General features: G+C 47.3%; 1 protein-coding gene across 2 annotated transcripts in view; it reads right to left on the bottom strand.

Annotated features, from left to right (window-relative positions):
- SRGAP3 (SLIT-ROBO Rho GTPase activating protein 3) overlaps window positions 1–26,875 on the bottom strand; it is a 253,632-nt gene that overhangs the window by 57,960 nt on the left and 168,797 nt on the right. For both annotated transcript variants that reach the window (XM_003785468.2, XM_003785467.2), the window contains exons 5-10: window positions 17,989–18,174; window positions 14,328–14,456; window positions 12,804–13,025; window positions 11,382–11,483; window positions 8,450–8,647; window positions 4,398–4,482 (exon numbers count right to left, since the gene is read on the bottom strand). In XM_003785468.2, coding sequence (XP_003785516.1) covers window positions 4,398–4,482; window positions 8,450–8,647; window positions 11,382–11,483; window positions 12,804–13,025; window positions 14,328–14,456; window positions 17,989–18,174 — 922 coding nt within the window. The remainder of the gene's footprint in view (window positions 1–4,397; window positions 4,483–8,449; window positions 8,648–11,381; window positions 11,484–12,803; window positions 13,026–14,327; window positions 14,457–17,988; window positions 18,175–26,875) is intronic.

Genomic DNA, 26,875 nt, shown 5'->3' with positions numbered 1-26,875 from the left:
AAAAAAAAAAAAAAAAAAAAAAAAAAAAAAAAAAAAATAAAAACGAATAGGCCACTTCATATTCTTTTCTAGGTCCCTGAATCCTGGTATCTGTTTTGCACGTGTCACACTGGACAGCACAGCTCTAGCTCTGTCATCCTGACCGCCATTAAATTTAGGGGACTCTACAGAAAACAATGCATGATGGGGCCAGGGAGGCAAATGAGGGGAGGAAGAGAGTAACCTGAGGTCTGAAAATAGAACTTTGAGCCCAACCAAATCCACAAACAGTTACAAGAGTGACTGCAGCTGGTTGAACTGGAGCCAAAGAGGGAGAAAGGGGAGGCAAAAGGGAGAAAAGTTTGGTAAAACAGGAAAATTTGTTCTGCTTAGTTTGATTGCAGGTCTGGATCTGGGGTAAATTCCTACCAGACATCAGGGTGAAATTTTCATGTGGACCCAAGACCTTCTGTTAGAGCTGACAGCAGCCTAGGAAAGGGGCCAAGCAGTGGCCTGGAGTTCTAGTGGAGGAGAGGGTTGAATGTCAAGTGCAGGCATCCTCAAACTACGGCCCACGGACCACATGCAGCCCGCCTAGGACATTTATCTGGCCTGCCCGGGGTTTTTACCACCGCTGCCTGTCCTGCTTAGCAGCCGACTCATCCTGGGACCCGCAGTCCAGCCCTCCAACAGTCTAAGAGACAATGAACTGGCACCCTGTTTAAAAAGTCTGAGGACCCCTGGTCAAGTTCATCTTCTCCCTACAGCTACAGTCATCTGTGACCCTCCTCACAGGCTGGGCTTTCAGAAGGTGTTTCCTGCTCACCCCTAGGTTCTCAAACTGCCCTGTCTTCTATGGACTCACTATGATCCAGTTACATCACCCTTCCTTTAGTTCTTTTAACTCACCATATCCTTCCTCACCTTTTTGAATGCTGTCCCCTCTGCTCAGCACTCTTTCTCCCAGTTTTTCAGGTGGCTGTCACCTTGTCATCCTTTAGTCTCAGCTGAAACAGCACCTTCCCCAGGAGGCCTAGGGATCACCCCATCTAAAGCAGTCTTCTCATCCTAACTCCATGTATACAATTGTTCCCTGTCTCAGCCCCAAATTTTTAATTCATAGCACATATCACAATTGTAAGTCTTTACTTAGCTGTTGATTACCACTGAGGTCTCTATTCTCCACGAGGACAGAGACTTTATCTGTCACTGTCTCCCTAGGCCTGGCTGAGCACAATGTCTGTGCTTTTAAATAGATGGATGGGCAGATGGGGTGAGGAGGGAAGAGTGGGCAGATAAGAATCAAAACGCTTAGGATGTGGAGTTGAATGTCAGAACACTTTCCTCTGACATGGAATCTAATATATGTCAGCTTCAGACTCACATTCTAGCTCTCAAGAATCCCATTACCAACATCTCCTGGAACAGGGTGTCTGAGCTTCTAACAAATATCCGAAATCCAAAAATTGCCCTGTCCTTTACCTCCTGAGACCTGTTGGGATTGTAAAAACAGTATTTTATAGCTAGTGGCACAGTCATTTTCTAGAAGGTCAGACTGTCTGGTCCTGGTGGCCACTTTGCTCTATAATAGGCTATTAAATCTTGGCCCTGAAAAGGTTATATCCCATCCCTTTATAGACAGTACACTATTCATTCATCCTTGAGGGGCTTTGGTAAATTGAAAAACTATCCACATTCTGGGTGTAAACCCTGGTGCTTGCAGACTACTCAAACCCCAGAGCAGTAAAAAGGTCATAGATCTAAGACTCAGAGATGATGATCAACCAGGAATTCTCTGGCCAATAAAACAACAACCCAACAGCCAAGGGCAGATCTTGCTCCCAAGTTGTGCCTGTGTAACAAGGTATGCCATTTGTAACAGGGAATTTATAACAAGGAATGCCAATTTGCAGAGCACCCAGAAGCCTCATGTGTCTGAAGAGTAAGACCTGTGCGTTGGGGTCAGTCACATTCAGAAATTCACATCTAAGTGCAGGTGACCCCAAAGACCTTGTTGTTTCCTGTAACTCATAGTTTCTTTGGGCCATGCTGTCAAAGGAGTACAGTAGTGTCCTGTATCCTTGAGGGATATGTTCTGAGACCGCCACTGGATGCCTGAAACTAAACAGCACTAAATTCTGTGCGTACTGATAACCAAAGCTACTAAGTGACTAATGGGCAGGGAACATTTACAGTGTGGAAACTCTGGACAAAGGGAGGATTCACATTTTGGCGGAGGTGGAGAGGGATGGCTGGAGATTTCGTCACGTTACAAAGTATGGTGTACAATTTAAAACCATGAGTTATTTCTGGAATTTTCCATTTGAAACTGCAGTTGACTACAGGTAACTGAAACGTCAGAAAATAAAACCACAGATGAGGGGACACTACTGTACTGGAGAGAAACTAAGGCCCTAGACATGGATACTTCATTTCTTTAAAAAGAAGGAAGGCCTTGTATCTTTTCAGACAAAATATTCTGCCAACCCCATATTTCTCACTTGTTTTCAAACCTTCCAGATCATCTTCCCCAATACAATATAGCCTTCGGATGACATAAAAAAGACCACTGATGCAGGTGTAACCCTACCCTACTTTTAGAAGAGAATGCTACTAAATGCCTGGGGTAGAGGTGAATCATCAGTTGACACCAGGAAGACTAAATTAGCTAAGATTCCAAAGTTCCCTTTGGCCTGGTGAATTTTTCCATTCTAACTTTACCCAGTGGGCAAGAGCTTTACCAATTAAGTCTGCACGTTCTCCTGGTTGCCAATTCTCCCCTTTCAGCCAATACCCTAAGAATCCGCATACTGTATATCTTTATCATACAGTAAATATACAAAAATGGCTGGAGATGTGGTCTCATTTTACTCAGCTTCCAAGTTTTTGGTCATTCAATAATCTATCAACTTCCAGTAATAACACTGTATTAATATTCATTAGTGATGACAAATATACTAATCTAAATATTAATAACCAGGGAACGTAGATGTGGAGTAATGGGAACTCAATACTGTCTTCCCAACATTTCTGTAAATTTAGAATGACTTCTGTAGAACTGATCAGACTATCAAGACCCATCCCAGTGGGCTTTTCTCTTATGAGATTACTAGAAAACAGGGTTATGGAGAGCCTTCTAGATGGTTCTTTCTTAGCTGCCCTTGTAATCTTATAATTCTGAAGCTGCATTTCCCTGGAGTTTCTGTTTGCTAATCAGCTCAAGACCCAGAAGAGGGACTGGAGCAAGGTATAGTTGAAGGCTTAATAAACTTGGAGGATCAAACAAGCCAGGAAGTATGTCAACCAAAACAAAGTATTATTATTAATGTTATTTCATTAAGGCTATCCAAGCAAGGACAGTGATAAAAGGCTGCATCTGATTCGTACTCACAAAGCAGCAGCAGCTTTCTCCTTCCAGTCAGAAGACTCATCCAGGATCTTATTTTGTAAAAGAACATCTACTTTTCTAAATTCAGGGTATATGATTTCAAAAATACAAGCAGCCATCAAACCATACAGCCCGTTTTTGTTACATGGCTCCTGGGAAAGAGCCACCAGCCCCAGCCTGTCAAAACTAATCCTCCTCCTTAATGCTGGTCTTGGAAGCTACCTCCATCGCACACACCCTGTGCTCCCCTCTTGGACCTCCTGGGTCTCCCCTTTCCCCTCCATTCCTGCTGTTTTGCTTCCCACACTCCTAGCCACCCCCTCCTGCCCTGGCCCAATACTCAACTGCCAGGATGAGTAGAACTCAGAGTGGAGGAATGAAAGAAAAGCTCACTGCAACTAACTCTTCCCCACCCTTACCCCCTAATTAATGAGTTTTGACAAATGAGTACCCCCACGTATAACTACTACCCCAAAGCAGGACTTAGAACATTTAATTTCATCACCCCCAAAGCTCCCCACCTCTTACCAGCTAGAACCCAGAAAACTAAACTGTAGTGATAGAAATCAGATGAGTGGTGCTTTGGGGTAGAGAATGTGGGAACCGACTGTGAAGAGGGAATTTCTGAGGGTGAATGAAAAGCTCTATACCCTGATTTGGGTGTGGCTATACACACACATGCAAAGTTCCTGGGGCAGGAATAAGCTGGGGGAGTTTTGAAGAACAGAAATTTGCTCAGCCCCATCAATACCTGCCCCTCTGCCACTGCCTTGGACTCTCCCCCACAGCAGGATCTGGGGCTTGTGGTTGCCCTCTCTTTCCAGCTAGACTAGACCCCTCTCCGCATCTGTACCAAGGAGATTTTCCCAACCTGCTCAGTCTTGGGGTGGGTGTGGGGGTCCAGTACCAGGATTCATTCTGCCAGGGACAGTGTCTCAAGCTTAATCAGCTCAACAACTTGAGGGGCCACAGGAAAACCCAGTGGGGAGCACAGCGCCCCCACCCCCTGCGCCTCCATGGCCCGACTCACCTTCGCCCAGGGTCTGCTTGAGGAGGTCGTGCTTGGCCTGCAGCTTGGTGATGAGGTTACTGCCATTCACGTATTCTTTGAATTTCTGTAAGGCACAAGGCACAGGAGAATCACAGATCATGGGGCCAGGTCCTGGGACCTCTAGGACAGGGAGGCCAGAGGGAGGTCCTGTGGGCAGCGGGCATAGGAAGAGGGAGCCTGTGCACCTGCGCCTGTGCCCTTCTCCATTCAGGTCCCCAGCCCTGCCCTGGGGCTGCCTCAGGGGGCTCCAGGCCTTTCATGTCAGGGTTTGGGCACACACAGGGGCCCAGGAGAATGGGAGCTGAGAAGGCCGCCTTCATCAGGTAAGGGCTGCAGGGAGCACAAAGCAATGGGCTTCTTTTGTCATTAAAGAGGGATTGTGCTTTTCTGCCAAAGGAGAACTGTCCCAGGGGTCACACAGCTGAGGCCAGAGAGCTTTATTAGATGTGTCAGAGAGGAGCCTTGGAACAAGCCTTCCTTTCTTCTGGCCCCATTCTAGAGGAGGACACTCCACACAGACGACTAAAAGGCATCCTGTTAAAATAACCAAAGCTGCGAGGGGTGATATGATTTTCTTCTTTGTGACCTGTGAAGATGAGACATGAGAAGCTGGCACAGGGAAGTGATCTGCCCAGGGTCCCACAGAAAGCCATTCAGGGGCCAGGACTGGCTTCAGCCTGCCTCCTAGTTCCAGGGTCTTGCCCTAGAGCACTACTCAGGGACAGAAAGTCATCTAGGACAGAAGGACATCTACCTGCCCACAGTGCGGCCTGAGGCCCAGCCATTCCTCCACACAGGTACCAGCTTTCCTGACTGCATCCCATCACCTGCACCAGTGCCAGCGCCCTGTTGGGACATGCATGTGCTGGACATAAGTGCTGGAGAATGGGACCCACACTCAGTGCATGTCTGGACCCCCTGAGAGCAGGTGCTGAGAAGTTCAGCTGGAGCCCTGCTCTCGTGCGCCTTAGGAATCAGGGTGGAGAGAGAGAGTAAAGGAACAAAATAAGTGAAATACCACATTGCCAGGTAGTGAAGACCACGGATAAAAATAAAGCAGGAACAGTGGATCAGGAATCCAAGAAGACCTCACTGCAAAGTGGACCTGTAAGCCAAGGCCTGGAGGTGGTGGGAAGGGGGCGTGTAGGTACCCGTAGGAAGGAGCTTTGCAAACAGAGGCCACAGCAATTACAGAAGCTTTAAGAATGATGTCAAGGAGACAAACAGACTGCCACACATCTACCAGCTAGTTTCTCACAAAGAAATCCGCTCCATTGCTGCAGCTGGCAAGCTCAGACGGGGCAGAGTGAGCTGCCGCGCCAGGGCAGCCACAGTCTGACGATAGGGGAGAGTCTCTACTGTAAGCATCTTCCTGTTGAAGGTAGGTATAGAGGAAAGGCTGTGGGGTGGGGGCTGACATATACACAAGGAAGACGGGGATCACGTCACACTGGCCCAGGAATGGGTTTCTGGAATGATGGGCTAGTGGGAGAATGTGGTGTCTTCTCTACATTTCCATGGTCCTTAGCTCCTAGGACTGGCCCCTAGCCATGGAGAGTCAGTGCCCTTTGCATCTGTAGAACATGCGACAGTTTTCAGACATGTACATTTGAGCCTCATCACAATCTTGGATGACAAATAGGGGAAGCGTCATCAGTTCTGTTCTCCCCAGAAGGAAACAGAAGCTCAGCACTGTGGTCACTCCTGCTGTGATCTTGGGCAGATTATTCCTATTCTAGAATACCTCAAGTCTGACCCCTCACTTATACCTGAGGAGGAAACCCAGAGCCTCAGAAGTGGTCAAAATTCCAGGGGCCCAACTTAGGACGGTTGATGGTCTGAGAACCTACATTTCAACAAGCTTCCTGGACACTTCAGCTCAGGCTTCAGTTTGGTCAACTACTGTCACCTGAGTTTATCTGATTTGTTCACATGTCTATGGATCTACCGTGAAAAGCAGAGTTGAAGTGTAGGCAGGTATTTTGTCCACATGCTTCACAATCCCAAGCACGTGGCTCACACCTTGGTGGGTTAGCCACTGGTTAGTGCAAACTGCAGCCAGGCTCTGTGGCTCAAGAACTGTCTTCCAAGCTTCACCCATGGGGCCCACAAAAGAAAAAAAGCTGTCAAATTGTATTGATGTTTGCTTTAAAAGGAATATTACGTCTTTAAGAAGACCTAAAATAATGTCACAACATCAAGTCATGAGCAAGTATACTACCCAACCACGTTAGCAAACTGAGTATTGTAAGAATAAAATATAAAATCTTATGACCCTTGGTCAGAGATGCTGGAGAAGTTTCTTAATTCAAGCGGGTGAGACCCCCTTCTCTGATTCTGCTGCCCAGAATTTTTTTGCTTCTACTGACGAAGGAAATTAGTATTCATGGCACTCCTCACTAATCTTTGTGATACACAAACTCTCTTTGTGAACACAGTAGGCCCCCCAGTGGAAGTGGTGAATGTCAGGAATTGACATGGGCTGATTCACTAAGCTCAGCTTTATTTTCTTTCTTGACAAGGTCAAAGAGTATTGATGGAAGAAACGCACTGCATGTCAGCTATTGGTTTTTGACAAGAGATTTGACAAGGCCTATCACAAGATGAAGTTAGATGCTAGAATTGGGTGAACCCGTGACGGGTTACACAACCACGATCCAATCGGTATCAGCCTCATTGCATCTGCCTAGTGTATATTTTTAACAACGCTGTCTTTGGCCTTTGCCCTGGCATATTTGTTCCTTGTTTGTTTTTTCTTAATAAACTTGAAAGTAAAAAGTAATGCTCGGGCGGTGCCTGTGGCTCAAAGGAGTAGGGTGCCAGCCCCATATACCAGAGGTGGTGGGTTCAAACCCGGCCAAGGCCAAAAACTGCAAAAAAACCCACAAAAGTATGCTCACTGAATCTGCAGATGACATAGATCTGAAGAACTGGATCAGGATGTTGACAATCTGTAACAATGAACTGAATCCTAAGACCTCCCCGTGATATCACCTACCAAGCCTTAGGAGGAGGGAGGCCTGGGTAATGGCAACATGTAGGAAAGAGAGATTTAACTGATGTTAACGTACATTTAATATTATTTTAAGGAGAATGTGATCTCAGAACATGAATAGGTGCACAGTACCTGGTGTAGAAGGGGTGAACATTTTGCTGCTCTATTCTATGCTGGCCAGACCACTGCTGAGAGTCTCACTTTAGAAGAGCCACCAATAAAATGGAACATTCTTAGGAGAAAGTCACCAGGAAAGGAGCCTGCTCAACACAAAAGTTTCCAAGGCAGGACTGAAAGAATCAGATACATTTAGCTTGGATAAATGAAAACCCAGGTCCCTGCAACCATATGAAAGACTGTCATCTAGAATTAGCCTTGGTCTGGGAGTCCCCAAAGAACAGAACCAAGATCAGAAATCCTAGTGAGGTAGATTGCTGAAGATTAAACAAGTTAAAGGAAAACATTCTAATGCCCGAAGCCAGCCACAACCCAAACAAAAGGGTTGTTTGGGGAAGGAGGGAGTTTTTAATCCTGAGGGGCACTCAAGCAGAGTCTGGGTGACCTCTTGGCAGGGATACGGTTGGACACAATAGCATCAGATGAAGAGTTAAAGTCCCTTACAAAATTAATATCCTATTTTCAATAAACACAAGTTGAACTAAAACCTAAATTCCCCCTCTCCTTCCCCCTCCCTGTCCCTAGCCAAATGAAAGGTAAGTAACATGAGACTTTATTTGAAGAACTAGTGATTCAAGAGCATTTGCTCGGATTACTGAGGGTATTGTTTCCAAAACCCACATCTAAATTTAAGAAAATGGAACACAATAATCTATACTCATAACTTTAAACACCTGACAGTCCTGTTAGCACTTTCTTCTCACCCAACAGAGTAAGACTTTCTCTCTCTCTCTCTTTTTTTCCTAGAGCAGGAAAATTTCAGTAACTGTCACCCAAGATTAATGCCAGTGCTACCCATTGGCAATTCACTTTCTGCATTTCAGCACACAGTGGGTTCTGGGTCCAGGAAGCCGCTTACTGTAAAATAAAACATCTCTGTTTCCTGTTGGTTGGCCCTCCTTTTGGCAATGTTGATCTTGCTCATGTAGGTCTCAGAGGCAGCCGACTTCACGGACTCTGTAGATCGACTGTGTTGGAAGGCGTCGGAGACATCAAAGTCCTCCACGGTCAGCATGTCCTGTAAGGTCTGCATGGTGGCATCCAGGGTTTTCCTAACCTGGAGGAAAAACAGCATATCAACAGAAGTCTTGCGTTCTCATTCTGCCTTTGACTCTTCAAAGTCCTTTTCCCAACGGTCATTTTGTGTCTTCCATATAAAGTCTTAGACATCTAGACTAAGACAGGCAGAACAAAGATCATCTTTCCCACTACATTGACATGGAAAGTAAGGCAAATTAGTCCCTGGCCTAAGGTCGCACAGCTGGCTAGGATGTGAAGCTGGGATACCCAAAGTAAGGTCATTTATTGTATTGCTTCTGCCAGAGAGAAGCTTGAAGCATGTTGTAATGAACGAAGGAGGAACTTGGGTTTCTAGGTTGGTTTGTCTTGGCCAGATTACACAGCCCCAAACTAGCTCCTCCAATGGGACATTCCTCAGTCACTCAAGTAGGGACCACACTAGTTCCCCTCATTCAGAGAAGGGAAGGGACAAGCCTGGGTAATGATGGACAGTCATCCTTAGTGAAGGAACGCGCTCTGCTATGACACTTCTGTCAAAGGCCGGGCTAAGCAAAGGGAAACTCCAGGAATACATCACGGAGGCACACGCCATTTCATTAGGACTCCCACTTATCCCCTGGAGTTGTGTGGGACCACCAGGGGCTGCACGGGCTGCACCCTCTCAACACCCCTTTGCTGGATTATGACTAAATTGCAGACCCTTTACTTTGATGGCGGGTCCCTTCAAAAACAGTCATGGGAAAACTTGGATCTTCATTTGTTGTAAAACTATTGTCACTCAAAGTCTCTTTCTTGTCACCTAGATCTCAGCTTAAACATCACCTCCTGAGGCCTTCACCTAGTGCCTGGCACTGTCTCATACTTTCCATGCTCATTCATTTATTGGTTGGTTTGTTTTTTGGTTTTGATTTTTTTCTGCCTTTTCTCCATAGAGTATATGTACACCCTCCGTGAGACGAAGAACTGTGTTTTTGCACCTCTTCACCTTAATCTCATTTTATTCTCTATCTAGAACGATGCTCGGTACATAATATGTGCTCTATAAATACCTGAATAAATATTACACATATGTGAATAAATACTTGTAGAATAAGTATATGAATAAATGAAATCTAACTTTTGTTTCTAACATAGCCTGATGGGAAGTTCAGGTTCAAAATTAAGCACACCCATGCCCATTCTCAGCCCACCCAGAGGGACATTTCCTTTATTCTCCTTTCTTTGGCTCTGATTTCCAATTAAAATTCCATTAACATTATGATCCATATAGTGTTCCATGTAAACAATTTCAAGTCCTTTGGGGAAGATGTAGGGCGGAAGAAAGAAAGAAAAACACTCTATTCATCTCCTGTCTCTCGCCAGGCTTGAAAAACAAATATATAATTTGTCTCCATATAACCTCCCCCCAGGGACGACTTTGATCTGTTATCATCCTGAGCTACAATCTGTCTCACATTCGTCCTAGGTCTGTCCTTTGTGGACTCACGAAGCAAACCTGGCCTCTCTGCCCAGGACAGCCCTCTTGAGATCTGAAGCCCAGGACCATGTCTTCCCACCTCCTTCCCTGATCGTGCTTTCAAGGATAAACCTGCCCACAGCCTCAGGTGACACTGCCATGTCCTGGTGTCCTTTCTCCAGGGGCCTCTGCTTGGTTGATGTTCCCTTTGGAGGGAGGTGTTCAGGTTGAAACAACCATCTGGCCTCTTCAGCTCACACCAGAATGGAGCCTCCACAGCTGGTATTTCTACTTGAACCCTCCTAGGGGTGACCCTGTGCCACTCGGCTGCACAGAAGGTGCACTGGGTGTGGGAAGACTGCCCCATCCCTGGCAGCTCAGGATCCTGATGTGTTTAGTGTGCCCTGGGTTGTTTATTTCATTGGATAATTTAGAACACTTACTGTTTTATTTGATAATAAATACAGAGGGTGCCAAAAACATGTATACACACCTTAAGAAAGGCAAAAACTATACGAAATTTGTAATACTCAAGTCACGTTTGGCTTCTGCAATTACAAGGGGTGATCAGCGTGACCTGTACTCATCTTCTGTTATTGGCATATATGGAATATTACAATTTCAACACAGTTTTTACCTTTCGTAAAATGTGTATGCATTTTTTGGCATCTTCCGTATCAAAATCACTGCATAAAACAGAAAAAAAATCATAAAGAAGTAAACAGAAACCACCTATAATTCCACAATCCAGACATACTACTAATGTTTTGAAGCATTTTCCCCTAGTCCTTTGTCTATGCCCAGGAATATACGCATACATTTTAGTTTACCCTAGTTATGACCATATGGAACCTAGAGTCCTCCTTCCTCTCTGTCTCTCTTTAACTTAACATCTTACGAGCAGTCCTCCAGGTGATTAGAGATGCTTAGTGGGTGTGGTTTTAAAGCTTCTGTAATATTCCATCTCATAGATGAACCATCACTTCGTATGTGTTCCATGGCCAGCAGACTCCTCAGGACAAGCCAGGCCTTCATAAGGCAGTCTCTTATAGCACCGGTCCCCAGCCTTTCCAGGACCAGGGACCAGTTTCGTGGAAGACAATTTTTCCATGGATTGGGGTGGGAGGCAGAGCTCAAGCAGTGAAGCAAGCAATGGGGCATGGCTGTAAATACACATGAAGTTCCTCTTGCTTGCTCTCCCACCCTCACCTCCTGCTGTGTGGCCTGCCGGGTGGCCTGGTTCCTAACAGGCCATAGACTGCTACTGTACAGGGTTTGGGCACCACAGCCTTACGGGGCAGAGGGGCTCACTCACCTCCTCATTCTCTATCTTGAGAGTGGCCAGTCTGGACTGCAGCTGGTGGTATCGCATGAGCAATTCTGTCTGGACAGGCTGTTGAGCGCTGACCTGGCACACCTGTAGAAATGACAACCACCACCTGTCAACTGCCCAGTGCTCCCCTCCCCCTGGTGGAGGGGGGGCACAGGTTATCATTAACATCCCTTTCTACAGCCAAAGAAACAGGCTCAGAAAGGTTAAGTCACCTGCCCAAGGTCATGCGGCTCAAACATGGCCATGGCAACCAACACCAATGGGAATCAGCGTCTTCCCTACCCTCCTGACATTGCCAGGTATAGACTCTCAGTCATAATCTCCTACATTTGTGCAGCACTTGAGGGTTTACACAGAGCTTTCACATAATCCCAATAAGCAAACCTCATCGGTTCACTTCAAGGCAGGAAGTTGTGGCAAGAAAGCAACAGCCTAAGAGAAGCCAATGGAAAGGACGAGGGGAGTCGTCAGCTCCCACTGCCCCGCAGGGTGACGCTGCAGAGAGGCAGCTGTGAGGTACCCCATACTCACAGCTCTTCCTCCCCAGGGTGAAGGCTGGAGGAGGGGAGGAAGCCAGACAAATACTATTCTCCCTCCCCTTTGCATTGGGGAGGGACGCCTTAGTGCCCCACCCCTCCAGAACACAGCCAGGACTGGAGAGGATAGGAGGGAACTGCTGACACTCTTAGCTATCTGCCACTAACCAGGCAACCAGACTTCATGGTCACCAGCAAGGCCATGAGGCCAGCATGTTCAGGTCCAGGTGATGGGTCAAGAGGGTGATGGATCTGAAGGCAGAGAATTGGGGAAGGAAGAGCATACAACCCTGCAGAGGAAAGCAGGCAGAAACATCGGAGGGCCTAGCAAACACTATCTTCTCAGATGCCCCTTGCCCCTCCTCACCAAGCATGAGTGGCCCGGCTGGGTCCCACTGGGATTCAGAGGCAGGCTGGGTCACGTACACTGCTGTCTGGGTCCCCTAATGCCCAGTGAGAGGAGCGACATAGAAAAGTTCAAGGAACTCATTACACTCTGTGAACTGGATGACCAGTTGTGCTGTTTCGGGCCTTCTCCCCATTTGTTTTTTCTTTAGAATAGAACCGTGATCTGAGTGCCACAAGTACTGAAGGAAACACACTTGCTGGACATGTCAAGGGCTCAGAGTATGGGAGGAGGGCAACGCCCTGGCAGAGGGTGGCAGTCAGGGTGCTGTGAGGAGGTGGTGAGGAGAAGAATGTGAGACTATGTGCAGACTGGGGCTCCCTTGGGGTCTTCTATACCTACTTGGGAGGATTTTAAGAGAAGCCAAGGTCCTGCAGTCCTGCAGGTGGGGGACTTGAGCCTGGAGCATGTGGGAGAACAGAGGGAAGCAGCCGCAGGCATGTGCTCCCGAGAGAAACCTACCTCATCCCCCATGTGGGGCTGGAACTCAAACTTAAGTGGAGGACAGAAGACCTGGTTGCACATGTCCATGACGGTGTGCTTGTCACTTCGGGAATCCAGGTTGTCCACTGCATTCTCAATGACGTCCAGCCCCTCGTGGCGGGAGGTCTCCAGGTTGTATTCAGCTGAGAGGTAGGTCCGGAAGGTGCGGGCCAGGCTGGCATGAAAGCCCAAATCACAGCACTGGGGGAGGGCGACAGCAGAGGGGCCGATGAGAGCTGGGGCGTGGAGGGGGTGGTCTCTGGCCACCACAGTGACTCACGATCACCCCCCGCTCCACAGCCACATCTTCTGTCCTAGAGGCCTGGCACACTTTCCCATCACACAGCCACACCAAAGTCCTCAGAGGGAGATGGGATTGAGATTTGGGCAACAGTAGAACAAGGCTCCCCAAATGCACCATGTTCTATCTCATCTCTGGGCATGCACACATGCACCCCCTCTGCCCGGAAGAGTCTTCCTTAGGATTCAGTTTCGAGCTCACTGCCTCCAGGAAGTCTTCCTAGATATTCTCCCCACTCAGAGGTTATGTCAGATGTTCCTCTGGGGGCCTCATTTCCCTCCATCTCCCTCACTGTGACCCCGACATGTGGCAGTGCAATTGCCTATGACCACGTCCTCAATGAGATAAACTCCACGAGCACAGACCCACCGGCTCCAGCCCTCTGCCACACCTCAAGTCCTAGAACACAGAGGTGCTCAATCAATCTTTTGCAAATGAAGGGCTGAAAGGGCTGAAAGAACAAATGGGAAAGTCAAAATCTGCTTTGGGTGGTGACAATGGGCCTCCCCCTGCAGCCATAGGAAAAGCGGTGGTCCTCTGACTTCCTGACTAACAGGAGATGGATCCATCGCCCAGTACTGAGGCTTTACTAGGCGGCCATGGGCCAGATCCCCCATCTGTGCAGGAAGCAGAATGGGAGAGAAACAGCCCTGGCTCCAACGCAGAAGCCCTCACCAGCGCCACAGCTCACAGTGTTCTTTCTTAAGCCTGGTTGTGCCTACAGCGTGTCCTGCCCAGCTGGTGCTGGGGAGGCAGTGTCCCATCCTCCATTTGGGTAAGCTGCCTAATTGCCCCCAAGATAACCTTCCTGCATAAGGCCGTGCCATGAATTCTGTCTTGGTCGCTGTTTTCTTTCACATGTGCATGTGTCTAGCTGATCGGACCCAGGGGCGCTGGACATATTAATATCTCCTATGCCACACTGAGAAATTCCCCAAGGCAGGAATTGAATGTGTACAATTTACCCCTGGACCCCTCAAACCCAGAAAAGGACCTGACATAGAGGAGGGAACGTGGGAAGTTGGCATGGAATGTATGACTGCCTAGGCCAACTGTGTAGGGGCCCCCAGAGACCCACCTCCCACTTATGAGGTAACACTCCTTTTCTAGGCTACAAAAGCTCACTGCCCCTTCCCTCCAGCATGCGTGCAGCTGAGGATGAAGGCTGGCCCAGGCACTGGCCTGTTCAGTTCCAGACTCACATCGATTAGATCGGAGACATCGTGGATGTAGTATTTGCTTATAGCTGCATTGGTGGCTGCCAGATTCAGCAAGTAGTCATTCCGGGCTTTTGTGCATTTCAGCTTGTTCTCAGAATACTTTGCCTGCCTCTGGAAAAAGAAGGAGTAGATAGATATAAGAGCCGAGCCAATTATGGGCAAGATTTGTGATCTTCTTTATGGGAACAGCCTGCCATTCGACCCCACACCCACACCCGTGGAAGACCTCCATACGCGAGGCAAGCAAGGTTTGAAGCCTGGGTTTAAGAAGCTCACCGCACGCTGTGTAGATGCAGCCAACCACTGTTTGATAAGCTGCAGCCTTGGTCTCTACTCCAAAAATAAGATCCCTCCTTGACACCCCCGGTGGCTTCCCATATTGCTGCTGCTGGCACTGAAGCCCCATGACCTGGCCCCTGTCCACCTCCCAAGGCCCATCTCCCTCCAAGCTCCCCCTCACTCACTCAACCTCCTTTGTCCCTCCCTTAGAAGGCCAAGTTCATTCCTGCCTCAAGGCCTGCAGACCATCCTCTCGAATCTCCACGGAGCCTGCTCCTGCACGTCATGTAGTTCCTTACCCAAGGTTTCAGGTCAGACAGACCTTTGACAACAAGCTTGTCTAAAATGAACCCCCAGAATCTCCACTTCTGCTCTTCCTCCCTCTCTCTCCCTATCCAGCTGTAACTTTTTTATAAGCACTTTCCCACCACTTGACATTGTATTTTATTTTACTTTTTATCTCTTTGTTTACTAGAAAGCAAACTCTATGAAGTCAGGGACTTGATCTGCCTCATTCTTGCTGGGTCTGCAGCACCCAGGACAGTCCCTGCACAAGGGCAGGTTCCTGTGGTTTTTGCTGAGTGAAGGACAGGCAGCAGAGAGGCCAGGAGAATGGCTGTCTGGGTGTGAGAAGTGGGGAGCCAGGTGAGGCACCAGAGGTTCTGGCTAGACGCCTCACTGCCACCCAGGGAGCTACTCCCAGACTGGGCAGGGAAGAGGGAAGAGAAAGTGGGTTGGAGAGCTGTCCTGGTGCCTTTCAGACTGGTAAGTCCCACTGCTCAATAAAAGGGTCTTTTCCACATAGAGTTGTGGCTTTTTAGTAAAGGTATACTGGTTGTCAACCTTTTAATTCTCTTCAGAGATCTCCTGTGGCTTTTCTCCAGTTTTCTGGCAGTTACATCCTATATTAGCCATACACCCAATCTCCACAGGGAGTTAAAATACTCCCAGTCCATTTCCAGTGGCCCACTACGACCCTGAGATCATTTTTTAGCCCTTCATAGACTTATAACATTTTATACCTGGAAAGTGTCCTAGTTGAACTCATCTTTATATAAGTAATAAAATGAAAATTGAAGAGGAGAGGCTTGTCCAAAAGTGAAGCCGCCAATGCACATGGAACTCTGAACTAAAAATTGGTCTCTAGACTCCCAGCCAGCACGCTCTCTTTCCTCCTACACCATAGTCCTATCATTCTCTAGCTGGCTGTTTTATTTCTGTTTATTTTTACCTAGAGTTGTACAACCATCACCACCACCTAAATTCAGAATAATTTTCATCACCCCAAAAAAATCCTTCACCCGTTAGCAGTCACCTCCCATTCTCCTCTTCTACAGCCCTCTGGAAACCAACAACCTACGAAAGAAAGTATGGATTTGTCTATTTTGGGTATTTCATATAAACATAATTGTACAATTTAAAGACATGTACAGTCTTTTGCGACTGGTGTACCGTTTCTGAGTATGGTTTATCCATGTTGTGGCATATGCTGGTACGTCATTCCTTTTTAGGGCTGTATACTATTTCTCTGTGTGGATGCACCACATCTGAATTGCTTCCATCTTTTGGCTATCCTAGATAATGCTACTGTGAGCATCCCATCCAAGTTTGTATATGGACATATATTTTAAATTCTCCTGGGTAGATATCTGGGCATGGAATTGTGTCACATGGGAACTTGGCCAATATTTAACATTTTGAGGAACTTTCAGCTTGTTTTGCAAAGTGATAGAACCAGTTTCAGTTCCCTCCAGTAATACACGAAGGTTCCAATTTCTCCACATTCTCACCAATAGCTGCTATTGTCTGCCTTTTCTAGTCTAGCCATCCTAGTAAGTGTGAAGCCATGTTCCATTAAAGTTTGACTTGCAGTTCCTTAATAACTAGTGATGCAGACAATTGTTTCATGTACTTATTGGCCACTTGTGTTTTTGAGAAATATCTATTCAAATTCTTTAAATTGGGTCTCTGCCTGATTACTGTGGTTTTCTGTGCCCTGGAATTATAGTTTATTTATGTCTAGTTTACTTTTGCAGCTTACCTAGGTCTTGTCAAGTTTTGTTCCCATCCAATTTCCTATGATTTTCAGAACTAAAGGATCATATAAACATAGAATTAGCCCAGATAAGTATCTGGTGTCATGTCTGGCCCATAGGAAGTGCTCAAAAACATTTGCTGACTGCATGGAACAAAGGAATACAGAGAATTCAACAAGGAAATCATAGCCTTGTAAGGAGAAAGGAAACTTAGAAGTCAACTAGTTTAGGATGACAAGAAATAACTTGGTATTCCCTGGCCACAGCAGATGTCATTAAATACCCATGGCACTGTTTTTCACTGAGCCTGGATAAGGCTTCATAAACCTCAACCCGGAGCTCTGGGCAACCACTACCAATCAATCAGAGCTGATATGAGATATAAGACTTATTTGCCATCCCTGCCAGATTTGAAAACTGAGGCTCAGAGAGGTGTTTTGGTTTGCTTTTTTTAAAACACAGAGTCTCACTCTGTCACCCTGTGTAGAGTGCCATGGCATCATCGTAGCTCACAGCAACCTCTAACTCTTAGACTTGAGCAATCCTCCTGCCTCAGCCTCCTCCCCAACCAGTAGCTGGAACTATAGGTACCCGCCACTATGCCCAGCTAGTTTTTCTATTTTTAGTAGAGACAGAGGTCTTTCTTGCTTAGGCTGGTCTTAAACTCCTGAGCTCAAGCTGTCTGCCTGTCCTGGCCTCCCATAGTGCTGGGATTATAGGTGTGAGCCATGGTGCCCAGCCCAGAAAGGTGTTACAGTGTGGTATTTTCAATATTAGCCCATCTGACTCCAAAGCTAGAACTCTTTCTACCATGCCCTACTAAAGGACTTTCCAACACCGATACACAGTGACTCTAAGCCTTTTGTCTTTCAGTTGGCACTGGCCTTCTGGAATGAGCCCTTTACCCAGCTCCCAGATGCTGACTGGTGACCCAGTGCCACTCCTCTTGTTGGGACACACTCAGTCATGGGTGCCCCATACCCTGCCCTCAGCCACCAAATTGGCCTCTGGAACAAACTTCTGCCCCACTAATGCCTGGTGATTCCTGCCCACCTGAGAACCTGCCTGCTGGTTATGAATCCTGGCACAGTCCTGATCAGCTCTCAAGTGTCCTCCGACCTGCTGCCCCTGCTGCTAGCCAGGCCTAGCCTGTGCTGGCAGGGGCACCACCAGCCCTGCCTCCTCCGTGACACGGAGCTACACTGCCTTCTATGCCCATGCCCCCGGGTGCAGAGGAACGAGCAGGAAGGCGAGGCTGTAGCCAGGAGCGCGGCCACCCTTCCGGCTTTGCGCCCAGCCCCCAGCACTGCCGGCTCAGCCCCCCTCACCTTCTCCTTCATCTTCTCGATCTTCTTCACGGAGCTGCGGCGCTGAGGCCGGTCCTCGTGCCGGAGCAGGTTCATGCTGAGGTCGCCTGCCTTGTTGAACTGCTTCTCCTCCTGCTTCTCGGCCTCCTTGAGCTTGCTCTCCGCACTGATGCTCTCCGCGTGGTACATGTGGTAGGTTTTCATGACCTGGGGACACATGAGTCCGCGAAGTCAGTAACCTGCTGGGGCCCAGGACCGAGGCCCCCTCCCACGCTCTGCGCTCCAGGCAGACTGTCCCCACCCTCTTCCCAGGACATTCTCTGAGCATCTCTTTATTTTTACACACACTCTCTGAGGACTGCAAATGATGATGATGATCGTCGTCATCAACATCATTACGTTCTTAGTAAGTGCCAGGCCTGGGCTAGTGAGAAAGGAAAGTTAAAAAGGTAATCACAGCCCCCAAGTTCCGGGGGTCCTCCGAGGCGAGAAGGTGAGCCTGGACATCCTCAGCTCTCTCCACCCCTGCTGGCCGTGACTCTTGCGTCCCTGCCCCCTCTCCCAGCATCAGTGGGAAAGCCCCTCCTCGCGTCCTCCTGGGACTTCTGTAGGAAGCATCCTTCTTACACCCACAACATTTTCTCAGCTGTTTTCTGAAGTAAATGGGGCCTGAAAATGGCTGTGCGCCCAAAAGGAGGATTATTAGCTAACCTAATAGATACTCTACACTCTCTGGAATAAACTCGTCCTTGCCTATAAACACAATTCCCACAAAAACAAACAACTCTCTGCTACTCTGCTTCCATAATAAAAATTGGATGTCGTCAGAATAAGGGAAAGTTTTCAGCCAGAAGAAATTCTAGACATCATCTAACTCAACAACCACATAGTCTGACAAACAGGGAAACTGAGGCCCAGGTGGGGGCAAAATATCAGTGCAAACTCTTTGTACTTTACATCCATGTTGCCAGCACTATAATCAGGGTAGAGTCACCCAGTTTAGGATGACAAGGGCATCCTTCTGGCCAGGTATGGTGGCTCACATCTGTAACCCTAGCACTTTGGGAGGCTGAGGTGGAAGGATGGCTTGAGGTCAGGAGTTCAAGACCCATCTGAGCAATATAGTAAAGGCTCATCTCTATAAAAATAGAAAAAATTAGCCAGGCACAATGGCAGCACACGCCTGTAGTCCCAGCTACTAAGGAGGCCGAGATAGCAGGATCCCTTGAACCCAGGAGTTTGAGGTTGCAGTGAGCTATGATCGTGCCTCTGCCCTCATGCCTGGACAACAAAGTGAGACCTTATGTCCAAAAAAAAAAAAAAAATACAGAACTTTCACAGCACCAAAAACATCCCTCATGCCCCTTTGAATCCCCAACGCCATCTCAGACTCAGAAAATAACCAATTTGCCTCCTATCACCACGGATTAGTTTTGCGTGTTATAGTAAAGTTCCAGTTACAAGGAATCATAGCGTATAAACTCTTTGGGGTCTGCCCTCTTTCACTCCGTATGGTTTTTCTGAGATTCACCCATGATGCTGAAGGCATTCTAAGTTTGTTTTTACGGCTAAGTTTTCCATCGTACTGCTATGCCACAATTTAGTCATACGCCCATGGTTACTTGGGATGCTTATAGCTTTCAGTTATTTTGAATAAACTTGCTATGAATATCTGTGTACATGTGCTCATTTTTCTTAGGTAAACACTTAAGAGAGGAATGGAGGGTCATATGATACATTTATATTTAACCAGATGAGAAATACAGTCTCTGATTTTTCATCTACCACTTTTTCTACCATATCAGACTGTTTTCCTTAATTCATTCCTGTTTTCTCAGCAGAAGCGGATAGCTTGGGCAGCCTGAGAGCAGGCTGGGCAGTCCCATCACAACAACATGTTCTTTCCTCGTCCCCAAGTAAGAGTACATTTTTCTTTCGCAATATCAAGTTTACAATCATCTTTCTATGCTAAGAAACACAGAAATTTCTGCAATCCTTGTTTCCTTGCTCCTTCTTCTGTTGTTTGGTAATTACAGCAGCTACAGAGCAGAAGCTTCCACGGGGATGGGATACGCTCCTGCCTAACCAGGCCCTTTAAATCAGGGAACTTCGAGGGAATTACTGGCGTAATTATTGGGAATTACCGGCATAATGGGAATTATTGTCTTACTCATGCTCATGTGAGGTATTGTGAAGTAAGTTTATTACAGTGAGGAATTCTCCTGTGACTTTATTATTAAATCATAGCATTGATGTATAGCTCAGAAAGTTGCCTTTGCCATAGGCCAGGCAGGAGTCAAAGGAGCAACATGTATTGTAGATCATAGCGGCTAAGAAAATGGACTGTGAGCCCAAATGTCTGGGCTGAATCCTGACCTTGAACAAGGTCACATAACCTCTCTAACCTTCTTTCATCTGTAAAATAAGGTTAATAAGGGCACTTACCTCATAGGTTTATTGTAAAGATTAAAGGAGCTGATTTTTGTAAAGTGCTGAGACTAATACCTTCCATATAGTAAGAGCATGTCAGTATTAGGCGATGCCGCCACCACCACGACTGTCGCCATCATGATCCCTGATTGGGGTTGAGGATTTAAGAGCCTGAAACTTACTCACTTGACTTCAGGAAAATTCTTGCAAACTCTGGAGACCTTTAGCTAATGTGGAAGGAAAAAATGGATTCTATTCCACGTTTCTTTCTCCTTCCTTCATCCTAAAAACCTCCCATACTTGCAAAACGACACACAAGTAGAAAGTGCAGTCAACTTTTTTTTTTGTGCGTCTTAGTGGAAGGACCCCTTCTATCTATCCCACTCACTCCTGCTGATTTTCAGTTGTCCTAAGTGCCTAGAAACCTCCTTCTTGCTGATTTCATCCATTTTGTAGGCCCGTTTCTCTAAGCTCCTTAGCAGACAACTGGGTGGACCAGAGAGTGCCATATTGATGCGCTCTTGACATCTAGTGGCCACAAGGAGTGACTGCAGTCTTACTGATAACCGAAGCAGCTGCCAATTTTCAATGACCTTCCTGCCATGGTTTTAGGAATGAGATGTGGCCAAGAGTTAGGATGCCAGCTGAGGCTCCCTCCAAGCCCACCTTGCCCATCCCGTGCTCCTCCACGTTCAGATACCCCTCCCATTTCTCTGTCTCCGCCCCCCTCATTGCTGATGCTGTTCATTTCTGGATCTCACCCTTTTCTGGGTTCAATGGTTCCTGCTACATCCACTTTTTCTATTTCAGCATCTGAGTCTGTTTATCTCACCATGAATCTATCATCTGTGCTGAGTAGTTAATAGGAAGAGAGAGCATTTCTATTTGCAGCCAGATCTTCCTGTCCAATCATCTACGCACATGTGCATCCACTCAAGGTCAGCAGCCCAGCTGCACGTTCTCATCTCTCACACTTTCTCCCTCGTTGGCTGTTATTTCCTCCCCTTCCATCATTTTCTACTCTTCTGGCGCCACAGAGTTCTCTAGCTGCTCTCCAGCAAGTCAAATTCTCCAGGATGGCCTCTGAAGTGCACCCCTAAAATCTTGTGCTTGGAAAACAGTCCTCTGCACCCTTCGTCCAAACTCCCCGTGATCCTAGCAATTCCCAATCCCAAGAGAACAGTGGACTCCACTGCCTATGGTGACCTATGTCAACCAGTTGCCACCAAAGAGCTTACCTGGGGGCTTCTCTAAAATGCATCTATTTTATACCCAGAATCTTCTAGATATTTCCTTTATTCAATTACCTAAAAATGGCCTTTGGTCCTTAGCTCAGTAGCCTAGAACAGTCTGTTCAGTATTGCCAGTCTAGGATGTGTTAAATAATATTTACACCTCTCTATTACTTCCAAATTTGCAAACCTCTTTCTAGGATCCCCTCTACTGATGGAGCATTTTAATCAATCCTTACCCCAATCCTGGGAGGCAGTGTGAGAGTAATAACAAGGATAGCAGCTAACATTCATTGAGCACTTCCCACGTGCTAGGCCTTGTTCTAAGCTCTTTACATATATTAACTCATTTATTTCTCACAAAACCCCATGAGATAGGCACCCTATGATCGCTGCCTGACAGAGGAAACCATGGCCCAAAATAGTTTCTTGAGGTCTAAAAGATGATACCCATGGTTTGGCACCCATGCTCAGTGGTTAGGGCATCGCCACATACACCAGGGCTAGTGGGTTTGAACCCGCCCCAAGCCTGCTAAATAACAATGACAACTGCAACAACAACAACAACAAAAATAGCTGGAAGTTGCGGTGGGTGGCTGTAGTCCCAGCTACTTGGGAGGTTGAGGCAAGAGAAACACTTAAGCCCAAGAGTTAGAGGTTGCTGTGAGCTGTGACACTATGGCACTCTACCGAGGGAGACTCTGTCTCAAAAAAAAATAATGATAATAATAAAATAAAAGATGGTACACAGAGGCTGGGCGCAGTGGCTCACGCCTGCAATCCTACGAGCAGGATGGATTGCTTGAGCTCAGGAATTCGAGACCAGCCTGAGCAAGAGCAAGACTCCATCACTACTAAAAATAGAAAAACTAGCCAGGCAGAGTATGTCGGCACCTGTAGTCCAAGCTACTCGGGAAGCTGAGACAAAAGGATCTCTGGAGCCCGAGAGTTTGATGTTTCAGTGAGCTATGATGACACCATGGCACTCTACTCAGGGCAACTGAGTGAGACTCTCTCTCAAATAAATAAATATAAAAATAAAAGATGGTACACGGAGAGCCAAGGTGCTAACCCCAAAGCCTGGATCCAGTGGGCACGTTTCCTGTCACCTCTTCTTCAACCATGAAATAGGGACAAATGGACCCTCTAGCCCACGGGGATTCAGGAGACTCAGCCCTCCCACTACTTGCTGGGTGACTGTGAAGAGAGGCTTGTGCGCTGTGCCTGCCTAGGGCAGGTCAGATGTTTGTCAATGTGCGAAGTGCCCTCTACACTGAATATAAAGGGACTGGCTGACAGCAGCAGCGAGCCTGGGGCTGGGAAGGGGCAGAGATGGATGCAAGAGCTCAGCTGAGGCCAAGTTGCTGAACTTGGGATCTCCGAAGGGCCCCTCAAAGGCACCCATGTGCTTGATGCCAGATGAGGGGTTCACTGTCTAGCACTCCCAACCCTTTCAGGGAGGCCCCGCCAAACAAATCTAGGGACACGTGCGTTAAGACCACTATTCTCAGATCCGGTTCAGTTTCATGAGTTCTCAGAATGCAACAGCCAGAAGGCCCTCCCGAAATTGTGCCCTAACCCCTCACTGATGGAAACCGAGGCTCAGAAACAGCAAGTATGTTGTCCAAAGTCACACGAGAAACCAGGCAGGGCTGAGGCTGGAGGCCAGGTCTTTGACCACTAGATGTTGCCTTCTCTGGTAATCACACTGCCCTTGGCTGTATACACATTGCTTTCTGCCTCTTCCCAGATCCTCAGATTCTGAAAACAGCAAAGTGCTATCTGCACAGTTTTCAGATGTCATTTAAATGCAAAAGAAGACAAACAAAATCTGAAAGTTGACAGCATCAATAAAGGGACACACTGGGGCTAGATATGGATCAGTTATTAGAAAACAGCTTCTCAACAGTGCAGTCGGTGTGCATTCCCTCGATTCCACAGACGTAGCCATCTGGGCACAGCAGCCGCCTGCCTCCAGCATTTGTGTGTGGGTGAGACCTTGAGCCAGTGCAACACCTCAAAGGAAAAGAAAAGCCTCCAAATTTCAGTCTCATCATCCACACTCAAAGCAACCTATGTTCTCTGTAGAATTTAATCTCTATTTTAATTTATACATGTTTCATATTTCTAGCCTATCTTGCCCCAACTAGAATGCAAAACTGAGGCTAGGACCTGGTTCATGATCATAGTACCTGTAGTAGAGCAGAGCTTGGTACCAAGCAACTATCAATATATGTTTTCCTGAATGAATGAATGTTTATCTATCTGGCTGGCTCAACAGATTGATGGATAAGGCTGAATGGATGGGTAGATGGATGGATGAACGGACAGATAGGTGGGTGGACAGATGTACGGACGCGTGGATGACAGGGAGAGAGAAAGGGATGGAGGGAGGGTACAATGGGACAGGGAGTTCTACTGCCTCTGATCTGTGTGTGTATTTGGAGGTGGGGAAAACAGATGTATCTTCAATCATTAAATATTTATTGAGCAGTTCTATGTGCCAGGTACTATACTGGGAAATACTACAGCATGGAAAACAGTTTTCCATTCTGACCTAGAGTAAACACAAACCATTACACGAATGGCTATTAAACGGTGCGCTAAGTGTCCTGATGCGGGAAGGATAGGGCACTATAGGAAGGCTTCCAGGAGGAAATAACATCTAAACTGAAGCTTGAAAGAAGAGCGGCCTTTAACTGGGTGAACATAGCTTGGGGTGGGGGTGGAGCGTCCCAGACAAAGGTAGTGTGAACCTTGAGCCCGTGAGCAGGAGCCAAACAGGTCTGAGGAACAGTTTATAGGTGGGAGAATATCAGGTGTCAGTTTGGGCACCAGCCAAAGGAGCCACGTCCTCATCCTTCCCTAGGTCCCCCTCAGCGGACATCTGTTGTTTTTCTCTGCTCAGGATCATCAAGTCCTCCTTTTTTGGGAACAGCTTCTGGATTTTCTTTGAGGAAATCCTCCAAATTCCCCTCCTCTATTCTTAGTCCATGTAGTTCATGAAAAACTGACACAGCCTTCCAATCCCAAAGGCAAGCATGAGGCCCAGGCTGGCCAATCAATGAACATTGCGTTAATCTGGCCATAAAGACTGGGGCTCAGGAGCTCAGCCAGGCCAATGAAAGGCTGCCCTGGGGCTGTACTGGAAATATTGGGCAGGGGGCGTTGTCTTTCCACTATGGGGTGAGGCTGTTAGGAAGGGAGCTTGCAGTGCTGGGGACAGTTTCTGTGTTACCATGTAGGAGAAGCCTGTCAAACCATGAAGTTCACACAAAGGAAAACAAAACCAAAAGGGTGAGAGGCTGATTCCGCAAGGTGGATGGATAAATGGAAGAAAGAAAGAGAAGGAGAGAGGAAGGCAGGCAGGAAGGGAGGGAAGAAGAGAACAAGATGAAATGGCAGGGTAGTTCTACCTGCTTTGATAGGGTGAGTACGCTGGGGGGACAGATACACCTTCAATTATTAAATATTCATCGAAGAGTTTACTACGTGCCAGGTACTATACCACATGCTCTTGAAACACTGCAGATGGGGTCTGTGCCTCCGCAGAGCACACAGTCTGTTGGTGAGACAGACAATTAAACCAGCACGTGTGCCCCTGGACGCAGCTATGCCTGAGCCACCTGCTCACACAATTCAATAGGTGTCCTGTTTCCGTAAGCAAGTTTGCACAGGAGTCCTGTCCCGTGCCACTGAATGAGTCCCCCAAAGGCAGACTTCCTTCCTTCTACCCTCCCCACAACTCACATAAGTCCTGGTCCCCAGTGACCAAGCTCAGTGCAGGGACTTAGCAGGGCTGATCGGCTGCCACCCCCCAACCTCCACCAACCCAAGAGCAGCTCCCTCTGCCTCTCTCCACCGGGAACCATCCATGTCATTCAGAGCCAAATCGAATGCCATCTCTTCTCTGCTGCCTTCCTAAGGCCCAGCGGTCTTCATCACCCCCTCCCACATCATGTCTCGTCCCCACTAAGACACTTGTCACAGTGTGTAGCCATGTCTCATTGCCCGGGCACATTAATAATAAATGTATTCTGAGTGAATGCATGTCCATTCCAGGAGAGCTGGAATTGGTTAGGGGTTACCTAGAAGGAAGCCTATTCTCTCCGTTCTTGGGGACAGCTCCATCCCGGGATGAACCTGTGCACTCCCTGGCAGCAGGATGGCATAGCCCGCAGAGCTGCCTGCCGTGGGCCCGAGACAGGGCCCTCATCTCCCTCCTAGGGCAGAGTGGCATGAAAATAAAAGCTTGAAAGGAGCCCCAAGTTCCTCCAGCTCCACACCTTCCTTCCAAAGGTGCAGGAAATGAAGGCTCACTTGTACCGACCGAGTCAGCATTTCCAAAGTGTGAGGTGGGAGCCACTTGTGTTAGCAAGGTGATTTCAGGGTCAGAGAACACTATTACCCACAGTCAATTCTGCTGGGGTCCTTCTGAGTCCATCAGGAGGAGGGACGCAGCCGACACCCACACATATTTAAGGCCGCGCTGCTGTTGCTCTGGTGGCTGCAGGGTCAAATGAACAGCACTGCTGGACTTTCCCCCGACTAACAGAACACTTCTATCTACACCAAGTTGTCTTCTTCTTGCTAATGTGAATATAATTTCCTTTTAAAATAAATGCAGATAAGCAGATTATATACACTTATATAGTTTGATGTATTTATATAAGTCACTCAGGGGAGTGCTTAGAGGCAGACATGGGGCTAGGCTCTGCCACCGGCCAGCTGAGTGACCCCGTCCTGGTCCCCTGACCTCTCCCTGCCACAGATCTCTCATCTCTAAAATGGGTGTGGTGTTAACCTACCTACCTTAAAGGGTTGTGGTGAGGATGAAATAAAGTATATAGGTAAAGCATTTAGCCCAGCCCCCAGCCTGCGTTAAGTCCCACAAGTGCTAATTATTAGTGGGATGAAACCATCTCCCAGATGTAACTACAAAAGCAAGATGCAGATTAGCAGATACGGTTGTTACCACTTGTGTAAAGCAGGGGTGTGTGGGATATGCCTGTGCTTGTGTGTGGTGGGTAAATGAAGTATCTCTAGAAGGAAACGCTGAACTAGACACTGGTAACCTAGTGCTTGGGGCTGTCCAGGGCCAGGGAAGAGCCAGGCAGTGGGAGACATACTTCTCATTGTGTGCCTTTTTGTGTCAGAAGTTTTTTCCACCAGATACATGTATTATCTCCTTCTTAATTTAAATATTAAACTATTTATTTCTTTATTATTTTATTTATTTATTTGTT

Source organism: Otolemur garnettii, unplaced genomic scaffold (genome assembly GCF_000181295.1).
Source record: "Otolemur garnettii isolate 467f Iridium unplaced genomic scaffold, OtoGar3 scaffold00015, whole genome shotgun sequence".
Taxonomy (NCBI): domain Eukaryota; kingdom Metazoa; phylum Chordata; class Mammalia; order Primates; family Galagidae; genus Otolemur; species Otolemur garnettii.
This window is presented reverse-complemented; position numbering and strand designations above follow the sequence as displayed.